Raw genomic sequence first — 19,333 nt, 5'->3', positions numbered from 1 at the left:
TCGGCAAAAAGGCATGTCGGCAAATGGCATTTCGACTTTTTGACACGTCGGCAAAAAGCACATCGGCAAAATGACATTCGGCGAAATGCATTCGGCAAAATGACATTCGGCAAATCGCCTTTCAGCAATTACCACCTCGGCCGGCGCGTATGTAAAAAACCAGTAGGTCCGGTGAGGGTTAAATTGTTGTGTATCTGGCTTCAGGCCTTCGGCCTGAAGCCTGATGCACAACCACTTAGCCTAAAAATAATTGACTTATCATTGTCTGCAATCTATTCAGGTGAGTATCTTCTTCCTTATCCACGGGTAGGCCAAAATCAGTAGGTCAGGTAAGGTAAGGTTTGGTTATGTTTTTCTTATACTTTGGTGACATGTAAGTGGGTTTCTTTACCTTTGAAAAGCGAGTCGGTCCTAAAGTTAATACTTACGGGTCAGGTTAGGTTAGGTTATGTTAGGTTAGGTTAATTTCGGCTAATTGGCATTTCGGCAAATTGACATTTCGATTTTCGACTAATTGACTTTTCGGTAAATTGACATTTCGACTAATTGACACTTCGGCAAATTTACATTTCGACTAATTAGCATTTCGGCAAATTAGCATTTCGGCGAATTGACATTTCGACTAATTGACTTTTCGGCAAATTGACATTTCGGCAAATTACATTTCGGCAAATTGACATTTCGATTTATTGCACGTCGGCAAATTGCATTTCGACTTTTAGCACTTCGCCCTTTTGACACGTCGGCAAAAAGACACGTCGGCAAAATGCATTCGACATATTGACATTCGGCGAATAAACATTCGGCAAAATGCAGTTCGGCAAATTGTCCTGTAACCTGGCTGATAGGATGGCCTTGGCGGATAGGAAAAAGCCAATGTTGATCTCGCTTCCTCAGTTAGGAACATGGCCGAATCTGTAGTTTTTTTATATTGTGATTTGTGACTATCTATAGTTCATTATTTGGTTGGTACATGCAACATTTTAGGAGAATGTGGAAAATAAGAACGCTTGTGGTACCTAAATGTGATTGCTGCTCACTGTGCAATCTTCAGAAACACATTTCAGTAATTCAAGTTCTTTTTGTCCTTGCTTTTTTGATGAATGTGCTTATGTTTTTTGTAGGCAATAACTTTTTGATTACAGGTGATATTTTAACAGCTGTAGACTAGAATTGAGTTTCAAAATTGTGGTATTTGTGGGGCGAACTCAGCCAAAATCAGGCTGCTGGTAGTTTTGGTTGGACAATGGGTGGCTGCTGGGTGGGGCGGTTACTGAAATTGCCAAAATGTGGCATCTCATGTAGGGGTAAGCCAGAATCAAGAATGCAGGTTTTTTTGTATGCCGGTAATTTGGCGGTTTTTTTGCTTGGGGTGTGGTAGCATGCCGGTATCCTAGAAAATTTTTGTGGGGCGGGGCGGTGCCGGTAGCAGCCCATTGGGAAAACTTTGCAACTCTAATGCGTACGTTTGAAAGTATTTAGGTCATTTTCATCTTAGAGCAATATTGAGGTCACTGGAGGTCATCAAAGGTCAAAATTTGCCAATGTCATTATATTTCTGAGAAAACATGCATTTATCTCAGGAACTATGATAGCTAGAAAAACGCATGGAAAAGCAATTGATAGCTTTTGAACTCTTCTTTTGATAAGGTCATCATCAAGATTGACCTCAGGTCAACAGTTTAGCCTCCAGAGGGCAAAGACTCCAAAAATAGATGTTTTTACGAAATGTGTTTTTCGACAATAAGTTTTGACTAAAAAAAGTCACAACATTTCTTTTGCCAGAATCGTGTTCCTCTCGACGAGACGCGTCGAATGAACTATAATTTGACCTTGCAGGTCAACTTAAGAATTTGACCTCAGGTCAAGGTCATGACCTGACCGGAAAAGGTCATGTTGCATATCATTCGATGCGTCTCAACAAGACAAACACAATGAGGCCATCCCCAGCGTCCTATCTCTTTCCAATCGAGAGTTATTGGCAAAAATCTATTTGTAGCCTCAAATGACCTAAGATGACCTTTCTAGAGGCTATCAGCAAAAAACACACCTTGGTCGTCACGGGTGGTCCAAATAATTGTGATTCTGAAATATTTGGACTGTTCCTATGCGTATACACGGATCTAGAGGCATTTCCATTTTTCTTCATTGCCTTATAGTAAGGTCACGCCACTGACCTGACCTTAGGTCACGGATATAAAAAATCCGAGATATACAAATTGTAGGCGCCCATAACATCATGCAATCCACTAAGTTTGAAACCTTTCTGACAGACACTGCAGGCTGGACATGATTGCAAACCTTTTTAGGCTTGGTCAGTTAACTTGACCTGGTGACCTGACCTGACAACCTGAAGTAAAAAATTTCACACATTGTCCAAAATTGATGTACAAAAAGCTACGCTAAGCGGCGCGCCGCGGTTTTTTATTTACACGCAAAAAACGCGACAGGGTGGTAACATATGCCCCCCCCCCCCCATCCACTGGGGCGAAGGTTAAAGGAAATGGAGAGGAACAACTCTCAAACTCCAGGTAAATCAACCGTCCAATTCTATGCTTACGCTACAACTTGGCGCGAAGGCCTGGCGACCGAGCCGACCACCTGCGCCCCAATGACGTCATCCGTAATGTTGATTTTAGTCGGTCGTGTGGAGCACGCGGAGGCTCGGGATGCCAGCCACCGGAGCAGACTGAAAGGACTCACATGGCGCCTGTCACTCCGTCGGTGACGGCCTGTCCCAGCACCTCGGAGACCACCTTGGGCTTCAGCATCTGCACTGCCGGCGGCGCCGAGTCGTTCATCGCCGCGGCGGCCTGACAGCGTTCGGCGGGGCGGCGCCGGCAATACCCCAGAGACCGCGCCGCGCCACCCCAACAGCCTGAAAAAGCAAAAATAGAATCAGTTCAGTGGCGCACCCAAGGAGGGGGGGGGGTCTCGCCCCCCCCCCGCTCGGGCATTTTTAGGAGGCTCCCTGAGCACCACTTCGGATACTCTTACTTGCCTTTCCTGCCTGACCTACTTTAATTCTGCACAAGATGCACTATCTGGGCAGAAGCCAGGAGGCCCGCTCTGGTAGGCGACCCTTGATCGGCAGGAGGCCCCTTCTGGATGTGAGGCACCTTCTCACAGGAGGCCCTATCTGGGCAGAAATCAAGAGGCCCCCTCTGGCAGGAGATCATTCATGGACAGGAGGCCCCCGAGGCTCGCTCTGCACAGGAGGCCCTTTCTGGGTAGGCGTCAGGAGGCCCACTCTGGTAGGCGACGGTTGATGGGCAGGAGGCCCCCTCTGGCAGGGGACTTTTAATGCACAGGAGGCCCCTTCTGGATGTGAGGCACCTTCTCACAGGAGGCCCTATCTGGGCAGGAATCAAGAGGCCCCCTCTGGCAGGAGATCCTTCATGAGCAGGAGGCCCCGAGGCTCGCTCTGCACAGGAGGCCCTTTCTGGGCAGGAAGCAGGAGGTCCCCTCTGTCAGGAGACCTTTTCTGCTTTGGAGGCCCCTCTGGATGGGAGGCTCCCTTATGCACAGAGGGCCCTATCTAGGTGGGAGCCAGGAGGCCTCCTTTGGCAGATCTTTTACTGGGCAGGAGGCCCCGAGGTTTCCTCGACGCAGGGGCCCTCTCTGGGCCGGAGTCAGGAGGCCCCTCTGTCCTCTTGCAGGAGGTCCTCTCTGGATGGGAGGCTCTCTCTGCACAAGAGGAAATATCTCGGCAGCAGTCAGGAGGCCCCTCTGCACAAAATGTCCTAGCTCGGCAAGAGCCAGGAGGCCCCATCATGCAGGAGCTCCTCTATTGACAGGAGACCCCGAGGCTTCCTCTGCACAGAGGCCCTCTCTGGACAGGAGTCAGGAGGCCCCTCTGGCCTCTTGCACGACACCCTTTATGGGCAGGAGGCCCTCTCTTGATGGAAGGCTCCATCTCAACAAGAGGCCCCTTCTGGCAGGACTCTCTCTGGATCCCCTCTAGAAGGAGACCTTCGCTGGGCAAGAGGCCCTCGCTGGATAGGAGGCCCCTCTTCACAAGAGGCCCTATCTGGGCAACAGCCTCGATGCCCCCCCCCCCCCCCCGGCAGGAAACACTCTCTGGACATGAGGCCCTCTCTGGGTGGGATGTTCTCTCTGCATAAGAGGAGGCCCTATCTGGGCTGGAGCCAGGAGCCCCTTCTTTCTAGTAGGGGACGCTCCCTAGGTAGGAGGCCCTCTCTGGATAAAAATTTCCCTCTGGCAGGAGGTCCTCTCTGGATATCAGGCCCCTTCTACATAAGAGGCCTTATCTAGCCAGGAGCCAGTACGCACCATCTGGCAAGTGACCCTCTCTGGATGAGAGACCCCCTCTATACAAGAGACCCTTCCTCGACAAGAGCACACTGGTTATTGATTCACATTTTTTGGATTGATTCAAACATTGATTCATTTCAATTTTTCGATTTAATCACTGTTCGATTCGTGCAGAAAAATTGGTGAATCGATTTATTTTGATTCAGAGAATAAAAAGGGAATGATTCACGTTTGATTCAGCCAAAAACTTATTGAACGATTCTTTTTTCGATTTAATCAAAAATATCCCTGATTCAGGGATAGTATTATATTCGTTGTGTTCTTTTTGTTGTCATACAATTATTATAACTTAGCAGTATTGTTGAAAATGAGCTATGATAACCTCATTTTTTTAGTTCATGAATCATTATTCAATCAACCCTGATTCCAAATGCGTTTGATTCAATCATGGCTTGTGAATCGAACAGCCCTGACGGTAAATCAAACCTTTTTGATTCAACAAATTTTGTTTGATTCAATCCAATCGATTCAATCACGTGTGAATCGAACACCAGTCTGAACTAGAGACAGGAAGCGCGCTTTCACAGGAGACCCTCTCTGGACTAGATGCACTCTCTTGGGGGGAAGCTACCTCTGCACGAGAGATTTTATGTCAGGGCCTCGGATAACAGCTTAACTGGGTGGGCAATACGGTTGGGACCTATCTGCATGCTCAGTGGCGCAGCCAGAACTCTGGCGACGGGGGTGAGAGACGTTCGCGATGGGCCCCCCAGCAAAGTGGGCCCCCCTCAATCAAATGGGGGCCCCTTACCAACAACGAAAGGTCAGATCATTGTCATCCTTACCAGCCAAATCGGGGAAAAGGACAAATAAATATCTCTTGATCTGAAGAGGCACGTAAAAAACAACAGCATATTTACACAAACACGACCATTCTGTCCATATTTGATAGACAGCGTGCAAGTGATGGCCAGCGGCCACTCAAAGGGTCGGGCTAGGTCAAAAGGCTTTTAAAAGAGCTCAACATCAGTTTTTCGACTCTTACTTTTGATATAGGAGACGAGGTAGAGTTATGACATTGTCTTGAAGGTGTTAATCATCCATAAGGATCGGTTGATGACCATCATGAACTTCTCAAGTAAGGGCATGACCTTGATCTGCGGTCACATTTTGAAGTTGAACTTTTTATGTGAAATTATAGGTAGCTCATTCGATGCGTGTTAACAAGAGAATGATGACAAAGTAAATGTCTCATAGTTTTTATCACCAAAGTCCTTGCAAAAATTCTTAGCAAAACTGTTTTGGTAAAATGCGACTATTTAGATGGTTTTGCCGGTTTTACCCTCTACTCTGTTGCCAAACCATTGACATGAGGCATTGAGGTCAAATCTTAAAAGCGAAGGCGTTTTGAAAGGCCTATCGAATGAGTTGTTCCGCAAGGCTCTAGCTCTTTGGTGCACGAGTTATACGGTTATTTGTGGAAAATATAAAAACAAGAATTTTTTCGTCGTAATCTTGTCTTTGTGTTTATCATAATTTTATCATAATTTCATCTTCAATGACATCAGCGATGACCTAATCGAAAAATGACCTCTACGATTCTGAAGCATCCTACGTATAGCTATCCGTTGCTTTTCTCGTCTTTCTAGCCGTCTTAAATTATGATCGGGTTTGGCCGATACGCCCCCCCCCCCCCCCATGGCGGATTGCACGAGTTAGAGAGCTATCGAACCCACTTTCAGCGCGCTATAGCTTTTTATGTCCTTGAGTGTCGAAATAGGCGAAACCTTTCCTTCCATGAACATGATGACGTGTGCTTTGGTCTGAACTGCAATATGACTGAATTAATTTCTCCATGATTTTCGACGCTCTTTAGAAAGCCGCCTACCGCCGCACTTGTCGCTACGTGACCCTGGAGTCAGGTTAGAAGGGAATATTCAAACACCCCTCAGGGGCGTAAAACTGGAAAGCCTGGGGCCCTGCTCTGCGGGGCGCGGTCAAGCTAGGCTAGAGCCAGTTTGGGATATTTACAAGCCCACGTAAAGCCCTCAAGAATCTGCATAGAGCACAGGCCTTCCAAGACTTCGGGGTTTAGATATCGACAATCGACATGGTCTTTTGAGGCCTGCGTGGTGGCTATCAGAGGTCGGTGGGCCCCTCAAAAGCCGATGCAGGAGCCTCAGGTGTCAGTTTGGAGCCATCATGGACCGGTGTGGGGTCCTGATAAATACCTAGGCGTCAAACCCCTAGACGTCGGGGTGGGGCCGGGCGGTGAGGCAGGCACAGGTCTGAGGAGAAGATTTTCAGATGTCGGCTTGGCAGGGCCCTGCATGGCTTTCTCAGAGGCTGACATAACGTATTGCGGGACCTTCATCATAGGCAGCGGAACGGGGAGGGCACCGGGGCACCGTGCCCTTCTTTGATTTTGGCATTTTAACATTAGCGCTATGGGCGTTGCATGGAAAGAATGGGACCAAAAGTCGGCAGTGCCCCCCCTTAATTGAAGGTGTTCCGCAGCTACTGTAGAATTGATTATGATAAGGTGTGCAAAAACCACAGCAGGGGAGGGGTGTTCAACCCCCCCCCCCCCAGCAGGGTGCGGGTTAAGTAGGTATGCTACCACTGGTGCCCCTGGCCTAAGGCATAGGTGTAGGAACAGGGGCGGGGGGGCCGGTGCCCCCCCCCCCACACACACACACACTTTTCATTGTGGGGGGGGGGCAGTAATGTTCACTGGTCCCCCCCCCACTTTTTGCCGAACTTTTTAATGTATTTGTAGTCACCCCGTAGAACAAACTTGACGGTTCTCGGGCCTGCCCTTCCATGAAGATTTCCATTTGTGCTTCATCGTTATTGAGTGCAATTTTCCTCCACCCAATGAAAGGTAACTTTGTCAGAAGCAATAAGTGGCAGCTTAGGGGCAGCGCGCGCTGCAAAGAGAGACAATACTGGCGCAGCAGAATGCGTAAACGGCGTAAACTAACAATTTATGTTAGGCTGCCTTGCATTAGTTGATCGGTTACTGGCATAGGCGTAGGAACAGGAGGGCAGGGGGCAATGGTCCCCCACTTTCGAATGGGGGCCAGCAATGTTAACTGCCCCCCCCCCCCCCCACACACACACACACATTTTGCTGACTTTTCACTTCTCACGTTCCACGCTCGCTCGTAATAAAAAATGTTTTTGGATGCTTCTGGAATTTGCATGGGTGCCATGCCAACCACTGGCGGATCCAAGGTGGGGTCACATGGGTCATGTCCCCTTGGGGCCCGGGGGCACCACAGGCCTACCAGGGGCACCACCAACCTATCAGGGGCACCACAGGCCTGACAGGGGCACCACCGGTCTGTCAGGAGCACCATCGGCCTAGCAAGAGCACCACTGGTCTGCCAGGGGCATCACAGACCTGTCAGGGGCACCACAGGTCTTCCAGGGGCACCAAAGGCCTTCCAGGGGCACCACCGACCTCGCAGGGGCACCTTGGGCCTGTCAAGGGCACCACGGACCTGTCAGGGGCACCTCAGAGGGCTGTTCACGGGCCCTGTGTGCGGTCGGACCGCACACAGCCTCGAAGCTCCGCCCACTTCGTCCCTACGTCAGCTTTCCGTCACCGCACACAGCGATCGCTGTGGCCGGTCGGGACTGGCCACAGCGGACCGTCCACCGCACGCAGCCGTGACGTCAGAACCGCCTACCCATCCCCTACCCCCACGCCTGCTGGACGCACTGCACACACCGCACGCAGCAGTGTGCGGTGCCCGTGAACACCCCTCTGGCTTGTCAGGGCCCAGGGGCAGGGGCACCACAGTCCCTTCAGGAGCGCCACAGGCTTGCCAGGGGCACCAGAAGCCTAGCAGGGGCACCACAGGTCTGCCAGGGACACCACAGACCTGCCAGGGGCACCACAGGCTTGCCAGGGGCACCCACTGGCCTCGCAGGGGCACCTTGGGACTGTCAGGGGCATCACGTGCCTGTCGGGGACACTTCAGGCTTGTCAGGAGCACCACAGTCCTGTCAGGGCCCAGGGGCACCAGCGGCCTAGCAGAGGCACCACGGCCTCGCAGGGGCACCACCGGCCTCGCAGAGGCACCATGGGCCTGTCGCTGGCACTTCAGACTCGTAAGGAGCACCACAGTCCTTTCAGGGGCACCACAAACATGCCAGGGGCACCTGCGGCCTAGCAGGGGCACCACAGGCCCACCAGGGGCACCACAGGCCTGCCAGGGCAAAAACAAATAAAAAATGAAAATAGGGCAACACCAAAATTAAGTGGCCGAAATCAGTTGAGGTTTTAATTTTGGGTATAGGTACTAGGTAGGGGCACTTATTCGATTCATGACCCTCCCCTTGGAGTTTTCCTGGATCCGCTCCTGGTGCCAACGCGGCTGCGGAGGCCAGGGGGACGCGTCCATGAGATTCAATTTCTGGACGGGAGTCTCCCCGAGATTTTGGTTGATTTTTTTGTCACGTTTTTTTTCCAATTTGAGCATGCTTGCGAAAATAAAGTGTCCGAAATCCGAGGAGAAAATGGATTTTGGGGGTAGGTGAGGTTTTGTGCCTCTGGGAGCCTGCCCCCCCCCCACTTTCGAAAACGTTCCTACACCTACGCCCTAAGGTAAGGGTGGAGCCCCTTCAGCAGGTTTGGCCTCCCCCTTTTCAAGATCCTGGATACACCACTGTTCCACTCTCATCTCCTTTTAGTTGAGGAATTTTCTATCCAAAACCCAAGCCAAAATGTTATATTGGGACACTGTAATTATGAATTAATTATGCCATTTAGAGTGTCAATAAATAAAATAAACATAAATTATGCATAGTCATGACAGTTGACACTGCATATGCAATTGATAGCTCCAGCAATAAAATAATTCCTGTGACTCTGTGAAAAAAAACTTATGAAATAAACTCACCCAGTCCCGCCACTCGATGATTATGATGATGATGATGTGGTATAGGACGTGTAGACGTGTAGCAACTGTGAACTGGCCCAAGCGTCAAAAAATCCTTGCAACAATCACACTCCTAGAGTGTGCCGGTACATGCCCCGCGTTCGATGTCTCCCGGACGACGAAGATTCTACGTCGTCCGGCCAATCGCGTCCAAGGTCAGCGGGGGCTCGGCTGCGGTTGTGGAACGTGATTGGCCGGACGGCGTAGAATCTTCGCCGTCCGAGAGACATCGAACGCGGGGATGGATTCTTCATCCATGGCCGGTAGCCGTAAAGAAGGCCCTCGTAAACCTGGGCCCTGTTTCACCGGTGATAGCAGCAAGCTGCTATCACGTTTCGCGAGCTGACGTCATGTCGTGACGCCATACTGTTGTCGTAATGGGTAGTTCCTAGCGGCTAAATACGTATTTACTGTGCTCATGTAACCCAAGGCAATAGAAAACTACATGTAACCCCGATAATAGAGTTCAGTGGGATCCATCATAGATAATAACACTGCGTTCCCCCGCAATTTTGTCACGAGCACTGGGCCAATCATCGTCGAGTACTGCCGAGCGCTGATTGGTGGATTTTCCGCTAGCGTGTAAGTACTGCTCGCGGAACAAGAGTTCGTCGACAATCCTCCACAAACGTCAAAATTCACCACTTTTCGTGGCCCTGTTTCACCGGTGATAGCAGCAAGCTGCTATCACGTTTCGCGAGCTGACGTCATGTCGTGACGCCATACTGTTGTCGTAATGGGTAGTTCCGGCGCACGATTGCCGCGACCTTGGCGGCGGCATTAAGTGACGTATGAGCCTAAAAGTAAGAGTTTACGCAGTCATGATAGTAAATATATTTTTGATATATATTTTTTCAATATGATGTATTTAAAAGAAGTTGGGTTTAGGAAAAATTTGGACATTAACTTCAAACATTTAGCTGATGACGTAAAACAATATTGCGGCAATCGTGCGCCAGAATTGCCCCTTACGTCAGCAGTATGACGTCATCACATTACGTCAGCTCGCGCAATTTGATAGCGGCGTGCTGCTATCACCGCTGAAACAGGGCCCGTAAGTCCCCCCAGTACCCCCCAAGGCCCATCCGAATCCGAATTGGAAGCCAACTTTATGAACGTCCAAGGCCCCAGGGCCCTGTTTCACCGGTGATAGCAGCAAGCTACTATCAAATTGCGCGAGCTGACGTAATGTGATGACGTCATACTGCTGACGTAAGGGGCAATTCTGGCGCACGATTGCCGCAATATTGTTTTACGTCATCAGCTAAATGTTCGAAGTTAATGTCAAAATTTTTCCTAAACCCAACTTCTTTTAAATACATCATATTGAAAAAATATATATCAAAAATATATATACTATCATGACTGCGTAAACTCTTACTTTTAGGCTCATACGTCACTTAATGCCGCCGCCAAGGTCGCGGCAATCGTGCGCCGGAACTACCCATTACGACAACAGTATGGCGTCACGACATGACGTCAGCTCGCGAAACGTGATAGCAGCTTGCTGCTATCACCGGTGAAACAGGGCCCTGTACTTGCCTTGGTACTTGCCCAGTACCCCGTGATCCAGACAGGCGTGGGACGTCCCCTTTTCTAGCAGGTGTTCCTAGTTAAGGTAAGCTTTGAGCAAATTCCATGTACCTATGCCGTTTTCTGCTCGTAATATCACGTTTTCTTTGGTCGATTGCATGCTACCGATTTCCCGTTGAGGTAGGTAGGTGATCAAGAAGTCTTACGTAATCAGCTGGAGCCGTTTAAACGGGGGGCAGGGCGGTGGCCGGTGGGGGCAGGCCAAAAGAAAGACTCTGAAAAAAGACTTGAATTACATGAGAAATTAGAAATGTAGGAAGTATCATTAGAATATATGACCTTCTCCTCGGAAAAGGACAAAATGAATCAATATAATTATTTATTGATGAATTGATGATATGTTGGTCGCAGACCTTCGTCTAAATCAAATTTGTTAAATGGTACAAGGCAAAAGTAGCGAGTCTTTTGAGATTTACTAGTCAAAGGTAGGTAGTTCTACTTTTGCCTAGCTACTTTTACAAGGCAAAAGTAGCTAGTTTTTCGAGATTTAATAATCAAAAGTAATTTGTCCTCCCAGTGGCCTAGTGGATAAGGCGTCCGTCTCCTAACTCGGTCGTAGCGAGTTCGCGGCCGGGAAGCTCCACGTCGTTTGACCTGCATTCCTATATTAAGCCAGCTGGCAACTGGCGAGAGAGGGCCACTCTAGACCCGGGAGGACCGTGCCGCCATCTACCTGCGGCACGTTAAACTTTCGATCCAAATTATCACCGGTGAACCGGACGCTGGCAAGGTGGGGTGGTGGGTCCGTGGTGTCATTCGCAACAAGCTCTGCTTAGCGGGGCACCCGGGCCCATAGCCACCCATTCATCCATTCAGACAAAATTTCTTAAACAAATAAAAAAGTACCATAAAACAGGGTGTTAAGGGACAGTTTTGAGGTTTTTTGTTATATAACTCAAGAATAGAAGCATCAAATTGTCAGCATTTTATGTGGAATTTGGTGCTTTACATGCCTGCTACATTTGATTTAAGTTGTAAAAATATAGGTAAATGTCAAGTTTAAGTCCTAAGCAGAGTTCATTGATAAATTTTTCATATTTTTCATACAAACCTACCTACCTACAGCCTAAAACCTACAACCTAACCTAACCTAAAACCTACAATTTTGCTGTTACATATTCACATCAATAGCGTCACAATTGTAGTTAGGACCTAAACTTGACATATACCTAAATATTTACCTGCATATTATTTTTTATTATTTTTCATCACTGTCCCGACCCTTAGCACCCCAATGTGGGGTGTTAAGCCTCACCCGCACAGTCTTTCTGTCTAGCCTCTAGAGTAGCCTCTAGAGTCTTGTCTAGCGTAGTCTTTCTGCTCTGGCCTCTGCACTAAACATTTTTAGAGGTAGAAGGCTGATTTTTCGTATAGCTGCTCCTCTATCCTTTCTTGATGTCCACTGAAAATTTCAAGTTTCTGTGGTTTTTGGTTTCAGAGATGTGACCTTGTTTTTCAGGTTATGTCTTGACCCAAATGGCCAATTCTCAACATCTTGCGTTGGCTATGGGCCTTGTGAGCTTTTGACACCTTGATTTCGGCCTTTTTTTGCCAGTCTTACCTCCCACCTATCATGGAACATGTTGTTCAACGATGTACACTCGGGGGCAGAATGATGTTCCACCACTCCCTACCTATCGGGCTCCCATGGCTCAGCACTGGCTGCTGCCAGTGGCAGCACTGGCAGCACTGGCACTGGCAGGCAGTGCTGACTAGTGCTGAGGACAGGCAACACTGGCAGCAGCCAGTGCTGAGCCATGGGAGCCCGATGAGTTGGGAGTGGTGGAACATCAATCTGCCCTCGAGTGTACAGATGTCAAGGTCAGGGTCAAGGTCAACCTAGGTCATCTAAGATAATTGCGTTTTAGGCAAGCGGAATTTACTTTTTGTGAAGTCTTTTGACTGCATTTTTGGTAAAAGCTTCTCAGATCATGATTTCATCTAATATGGACACAAGCAATCGATGCACACATCAGTATACACCAGGGGCGTCGCCACGGATTTTTGAGTGGGGGGGGGGGGGTCGGGTTTCCAGTCTTCGTCTTGATAGGTAGGGGCGTTTTTAGTCACACTCCCGGTTTTTTCGTGTGTTGAGGGTTGAGATAAACCTCGGACTCGGAGCGCAGCGCCAGGAAAGCAGCGGTATATGGGTACCCGTCAAAATTCGTGGAGATTTGGGTCGATATTTGTCCCACAACTGATTTCCTAGAAATCATTACCTTTTCATAAACCATGCACCCTAGGCTGTTCACAGTTGAAATTATTCAAAAATGCCATTGCGCATGCGCGTAAAGTGGTCCGTGACCCAGAAAAAATAAAAATTTTCTTATGGGTCACGCATTATCAAACCAGATACGCTCACTCACCTCATGCGCGATATAACCCCCTTATCGGCAATGACCTTCTCCACACGTAGGCGGAAAGACTTGCATGTCTTGATGATGTACCGGGTGATCATTTGGGAATGAGATAAAGTAAGTGGCACGTGCAGATGTGTATTCAATAGCACACCAGACAAAAGACACGTCATTAGACTCGTCATCGTGGGACATTTTGTACTGCACACTATTATACACCTGCAAGCCACTGTTCATCTACAGCAGGTGCTCAAAGTGGCCACCCCCTTCTGAGCGGCACAGCTCAGCCCGACGGCGTGTGTGACGCGCCATCTTTCGCAGCTGCTCTTCGTCCATGTTGCGGGCGAAGTCCTCAACCAGTTCCTTCAGCTGTTCCAGCGTTTGGGGCTCGCTGCGCACGATCTGAGCCGTCACCAATGACCAGAAACAAAAGTCCGGACAAGACAGGTCGGGACTGTACGGCGGCCATCGGTGTTCACTGTTCCGGGAGATGACGCGGATGGCCAGGATGGACTCCTGTGAATTCTGGCTAACCCATGATGAGGAGTGGTTTGAGCGTGTACTCTGGAGTGACGAAAAGTGGTTTGTTCTGCATCCGTCTCCAAACAAGAAGAACACCGTGTGCTGGTCGCCAGAGAATCCGAACAAGCTCGTGCCATGCAAGAAGGCCCAGGGGCAGAAGGTGATGGCGTGGGTGGGCGTGGTGGATGGGAAGTGCCAGCCAGTTCACTGGTTCACTGGCTCCGTCAACAGCGACGCCTACCTGGAGATGATGCAGACGGTGGTGTGGCCTGCGGTGAGGGCTCGGGCGACGCGCCACCAGTACTGGTTCCAGCAGGACGGCGCGCCGCCGCACGTCACTGCTCCCGTGATGGACTTCCTCCACTCGAAGTTCGGCGGCCGCGTCATCTCCCGGAACAGTGAACACCGATGGCCGCCATACAGTCCCGACCTGTCTTGTCTGGACTTTTGTTTCTGGTCATTGGTGACGGCTCAGATCGTGCGCAGCGAGCCCCAAACGCTGGAACAGCTGAAGGAACTGGTTGAGGACTTCGCCCGCAACATGGACGAAGAGCAGCTGCGAAAGATGGCGCGTCACACACGCCGTCGGGCTGAGCTGTGCCGCTCAGAAGGGGGTGGCCACTTTGAGCACCTGCTGTAGATGAACAGTGGCTTGCAGGTGTATAATAGTGTGCAGTACAAAATGTCCCACGATGACGAGTCTAATGACGTGTCTTTTGTCTGGTGTGCTATTGAATACACATCTGCACGTGCCACTTACTTTATCTCATTCCCAAATGATCACCCGGTAGGTGGGCAGAATTTCTCTTCTGGGTCACGATTTGTTTCCTGGGTCACGCTAAAATTCGTGACCCAGAAGAAAAAAATGCGTGACCCAGGGGAATGGTTTTTACAGTTTTCCGAATATGGCAAGTTTGTTATCGAATACTAATCTCCAAGTACATCTTATCTGGAGTACCTGAGCACGCAGCAACACGACACTGTGATTCTTTTCGACACTTACCAGCCACAAGCCACAAGGGCGTGTGACCCAGAATAAAGAAATCTTATGGCACGCAGGAGATGATTTCCCCTGGGTTCGCCCAGCCCAACTGACAGTTTTCAGTTTCCGCCCCCGCTCTCTGCGCCTTCGCGGGATAGGACCATATGCAAGTCTGCAGACCCTGCTTACCCGGTCCGTAATGCTTTGAATGAGGAGCTAAGTACCGTGACCCAGAAACAAACGTGACCCAGAAAAAAGTTTGCCAAAAACCGTGGGACAGACGTTTTTGCGTTGTGCAGTTTTGCTAAATTGTATAACCAAAAAATAAGAACCATGAAGAGAAATTTCAATGTTTTTGCTATTCGCAACGCTCCCTCGCGCTCAATTATCTCTAAAAAAACTACACAGCAGCGCTGTAATTTTTTTTTTCGCAGGTTGTGGGACAGGCTAAAATACATAGGCACACAAAAGCACGGTTTTGGAAAGATGTCCAATTTTTTTGCCACTTTGCTGTTGCCTTTTCAATGATTTTTTTCTTCAATCAAATGTCCAAATCTCGCGTACGGACCCGTGTTACGCTGAAATAAGCTCATTTATTGACGTGAGGCATTATTGAAATCGTGGGACAGCATATCTCCACGAATTTTGACGGACACCCATATCTTATTGTACATCACTTTTGCATCGTGCATAAAAATTAAGCACAGGTCACCTGAGGTCAGGTCACAATATCATGGCAAGTTCAGTTTTAATGCCTCTAAAAACTGCAATCTTGTCATTCCTATAGATAATCTCCTAGTCCTGCAAGTCTGAAATTTGGTGTGATGAATGGGATTATAAGTGCCAACAGTTCATGAATCTGGGATTTTACATCTGAGAAGTGAAGTCAGGTCAAATATGTGACCTCACCAATCATGATAAGATACGGGAAAAAGCACGAATGCCCTCTGCTTTGAACGAATACACTAAAAACAATAGATACTTTTGTAGCCATGGCACCTCTGCTCATTTTAGAGACAAGGTGCAGCTAATGATCAGTGGTGACTCGAATGGTCAGACATTAGGTCATCAAATGTCTCTAACAAATTTTCGACAACAGCTTTTGATGTAGACGCTGTAGAGCGATGACAGCACCTGGAGTGTGTTCAGCTCAGCAACACAGATCGATCCATATGCAATAGGTTCTTTTCCAGTCACGACATGACCTTTACCTGATGTCAAGTTTTCTAGTTTAGTTTTTAAGTTCAAATTGTAAGCCATGCGACGTGTTCCGACGAAACAAGCACGATGGTGATAACATGAATATCATACACGTTCACCGAATCATAGGTTGTTACTAGAGATTGCAATCCCGTAACGTTTTGCCAATCCCGGGATCCCGGAAGTTTTTATTTCGGGATCCCGGGATCCCGGGATCCCGGGATCCCGGTCTAGTCACTAAAGGTCGTAAGAATAATTTCCTACTGACATATTTCAGCGTCTTTTAGCTTACCACAAACAAAGAGGCAACCAAAAGCCATCCTTAGATCATGTCATTTGCATTAAAAACGATTGAATTTGCGAAGGAAACGTTTCGATTTGATTAGCATTTATTCCCAATTGGCCTTTATAAAACTGCGCGTCGACCAGTGCGTTTACTACCTCATCTCGTTCCAGCCGAGAACGGCCGTTCCAGCACATCCACGCCTCACTCACTCTTCGTCTACGCTACTCGTATTTAGCGCGACAGTTTTAAGTCATTGCTGGTAGGTCTGTCTATTTTAAAACCCGCGACCAGTGTACGCCAAATTTGGCAGCTCCCTATTTCACAATGTTTTCAAGACGTCGCTTGGTCACTTCACCTCCTTCCGGTTCTACTTTCATCACTAATGTCTCTCAGACTTTGCTCCAAAGTCGCTTTGAGGGCAGAGTCACTGACTGGGAGAGCTCCACTCTACCGTCTTCTACGTTTAAATCAGTGAGCTCTGCCGTCACTTGCGTGACATCTGTGACATCTTTCTGCGACACGAGCTCAAAGACTGTCTTGATGACCTCTTTTGTTCCGGCCACGCACGGACAAGTCAGAATCGCTGAACGATCCGTGATCCTGATAAAGATGTTGCAGCACTGATGCTGCATTTTTTTGGCGTTCGGGACCCTTTTTCGTACACATTTGAGCGGCTTAACCGCTGTGGGTGATACCCGGGAGCAACCAACACGGTCGATTGTGGACGGCCGATACGGGGTGCCAGCTAAATTGTTTCTCTGCTTTATGTCACGCAGCACTATGAACAGTGTAAACAAGACTCGTGCAGCGGCTACATTCTTTTTATGGTGAAAAACTGATTTTTTTCGGGATCCCGGGATTGGCGGAATTTCGGGATCGGGATCGGGATTAAAATCCCGCCGGGATCCCGGGTTCCCGATCCCGGGATTGCAATCTCTAGTTGTTACAGAACAAATGTTTCGGCAAAATCCGTCCGTTTAGCTGTTTGGCCTCTGTGGTACACAAGCCATAATACCCGAAGTCATATCCTGAGGCGAAGTTGGTGAAGGAGCTTTAAAAAAGCTATCAAATACGATTGGATTCGTCTCTTCCCAAAGAATCTTTTTGGTCTTTACCGCTAAGCTCTATCTCCAACAGGAACGAAATGGCGCGGGGGGGGTGGCAGCCCCCCCCCCTATGTGCGTTCTAGGATGGGAAAATGGCATGTGCGGGCGAGGGTTAAGGGACACCTATATTATTCCAAGAAATGGTCATCAAATGCCCACAATTGGGGTGTGAAAGGGCACACATTAAGTTATTGAAATCTTTTGCATATTCTGTCACAAAACAAGTCAGGTTCATTCTTCACTAATAAAATAAGGTAATTATAAGGTAAACAGAACCAAAAAGCACTCTTCTGTTATCAACAAAAATCCATTTTGTAGCTAGTCACTTGTCATGATGCTGCCCTCTTTATTTTGGCCTTTTTATGATGACATCACATTTAGGTACCTACATCAGGCTTCATTGACCCATCATTGTAAAAGAGAGTGTTAAAGGGACCCTCCCACCTTCAAATTTTTTTTTTATGAATTGGCATGAATGTGATGTTCGGTTCAGAAAGAGCGAAAACGAATATCTACCAAATTTCACCGAAAAATATTCACCGGTTTTCAAGATATTAGACTTTTACTTGTGTTTACTTTTTGGGATCTCCGCTGTTCCTAGCGACTTTATTTGGAAGCAATAGTTTGGCAGCTGAAAGTGCGGCACTTGTTGCGCGCAAAGCAGCATATATCACCGCGTGCTACAAAACGTTTTAGTCAAACATTTAAAAATCGTTGGATATCTGCGCTGACGTCACACATTCAGAGGGGTATTCCTATGCATTAGCCGCTCTGAATCGAAATGCTGCAATTTTGAAATTCAATATTTCCGATTTAACCCGCGAGTTGCTGGGGGGGGGGGCGTTAAACGCCCCCACTTTTTTCGCCGGGCCGTAGCATAAAAACGGCGCAAATTTTGGGTACCTGTAGGAAATTGATTGAAGTTTATTGTGACAAAGTTCCAAAAAAATCTGTCGGAAAATTTTTGAGATATCGAGGTTTTAGTGACGTCATGATTTCTGAGTTTTGGACCAAAAATGGCATATGTTCAAAAAATCATATAAAATCACAGAATAGACATACAGACATGCCGTAAACGCCATGAGCAATCAAATGGCTATCTTCGATTATTGATTACAGTTCCTGTAGTGTGAGAGTTGGGTTTTGGAGGCTGTCGCCTCGGCGCCGCGGGGAGCGTCGGCCGGCCGCCGTCTGCCCCGTCCCCTCCGGTGTGGACGGAGGGCACATCTGGCGTCGGAGCGGTCCCGGCGGCCGTTCGTCCCAGTTTCGGGGCCATGCCGGCGCGTCGGATAGGAGAGAGGGGGAGTCGTGTCCGAGCCATGGGACCGCTTGGTGGTGTGTGAGGGTGAGCGAGAAATACAAAGCAATTTGGCAAATACTACCTTTTACAAGCTATTTCGGCAACATGCCTGAAGAGAGCGATGGTGCAGTGACGCGGCAGTGATCGGCACCGCTTGCAACGACTTGCAACGGAGCTGTCGAGGCAGTGAGAAACAGGGGTCGCCCAGGAGCCGTGGCGTCTGCCCTGGACCCCGCCCGTCACCTCGTCTGTCCCGGTGGCTGCTGCTGGACTGCCCCGTTGGAGGATACAGCCGGCCGGGAGGATCGGCAGATACGGCGAGGTGGACTGCGACCGGCAGAAGAACCTAGTGCCGCTGGACTAACTGGACACTGAGCGGCTTGGCCGCTCTGTGCAATGCTCTGGCGAGTGATGCTCGCAGTGAGTGCGCTGGCGAGTGATGCTCGCAGTGAGTGCGCTGGCGAGTGATGCTCGCAGTGAGTGCGCTGGCGAGTGATGCTCGCAGTGAGTGCGCTGGCGAGTGATGCTCGCAGCGGTGAAGGTAACAGCGAGTGGGGTTGTGGAGGAGCGGCAGCCGGTGGGGCTGTGGGAGTAACAGCCGGTGGGGCTGTGGGATTGGCAGCCGGTGTGGCTGTGGGAGTGACAGCTCCGGTGGGGCTGTGGGAGTGACAGCCGGTGGGGCTGTGGAGGTGGTGGCAGCCGGTGGGCTGTGGAGGTGGTGGCAGTTGCCGGGACTGCACTGAAAATTCCACAGGAGGGCCGT

At 49.1% G+C, this 19,333-nt stretch overlaps 1 protein-coding gene across 1 annotated transcript in view; it reads right to left on the bottom strand.

The window, feature by feature from the left end:
• The window catches only part of LOC122388287 (ragulator complex protein LAMTOR2-like), a 70,308-nt gene extending 60,969 nt beyond the window's left edge, over positions 1–9,339 (bottom strand). Inside the window, exons 1-2 of the mRNA XM_043379239.1 lie at positions 9,186–9,339; positions 2,704–2,878 (exon numbers count right to left, since the gene is read on the bottom strand). Coding sequence (XP_043235174.1) covers positions 2,704–2,801 — 98 coding nt within the window. The 5' untranslated portion in view covers positions 2,802–2,878; positions 9,186–9,339. The remainder of the gene's footprint in view (positions 1–2,703; positions 2,879–9,185) is intronic.
• Positions 9,340–19,333: the final 9,994 nt, after the last annotated feature.

Source organism: Amphibalanus amphitrite, unplaced genomic scaffold (genome assembly GCF_019059575.1).
Source record: "Amphibalanus amphitrite isolate SeventyFive unplaced genomic scaffold, NRLGWU_Aamphi_draft 000316F_arrow, whole genome shotgun sequence".
Classification (NCBI taxonomy): Eukaryota; Metazoa; Arthropoda; class Thecostraca; order Balanomorpha; family Balanidae; genus Amphibalanus; species Amphibalanus amphitrite.
This window is presented reverse-complemented; position numbering and strand designations above follow the sequence as displayed.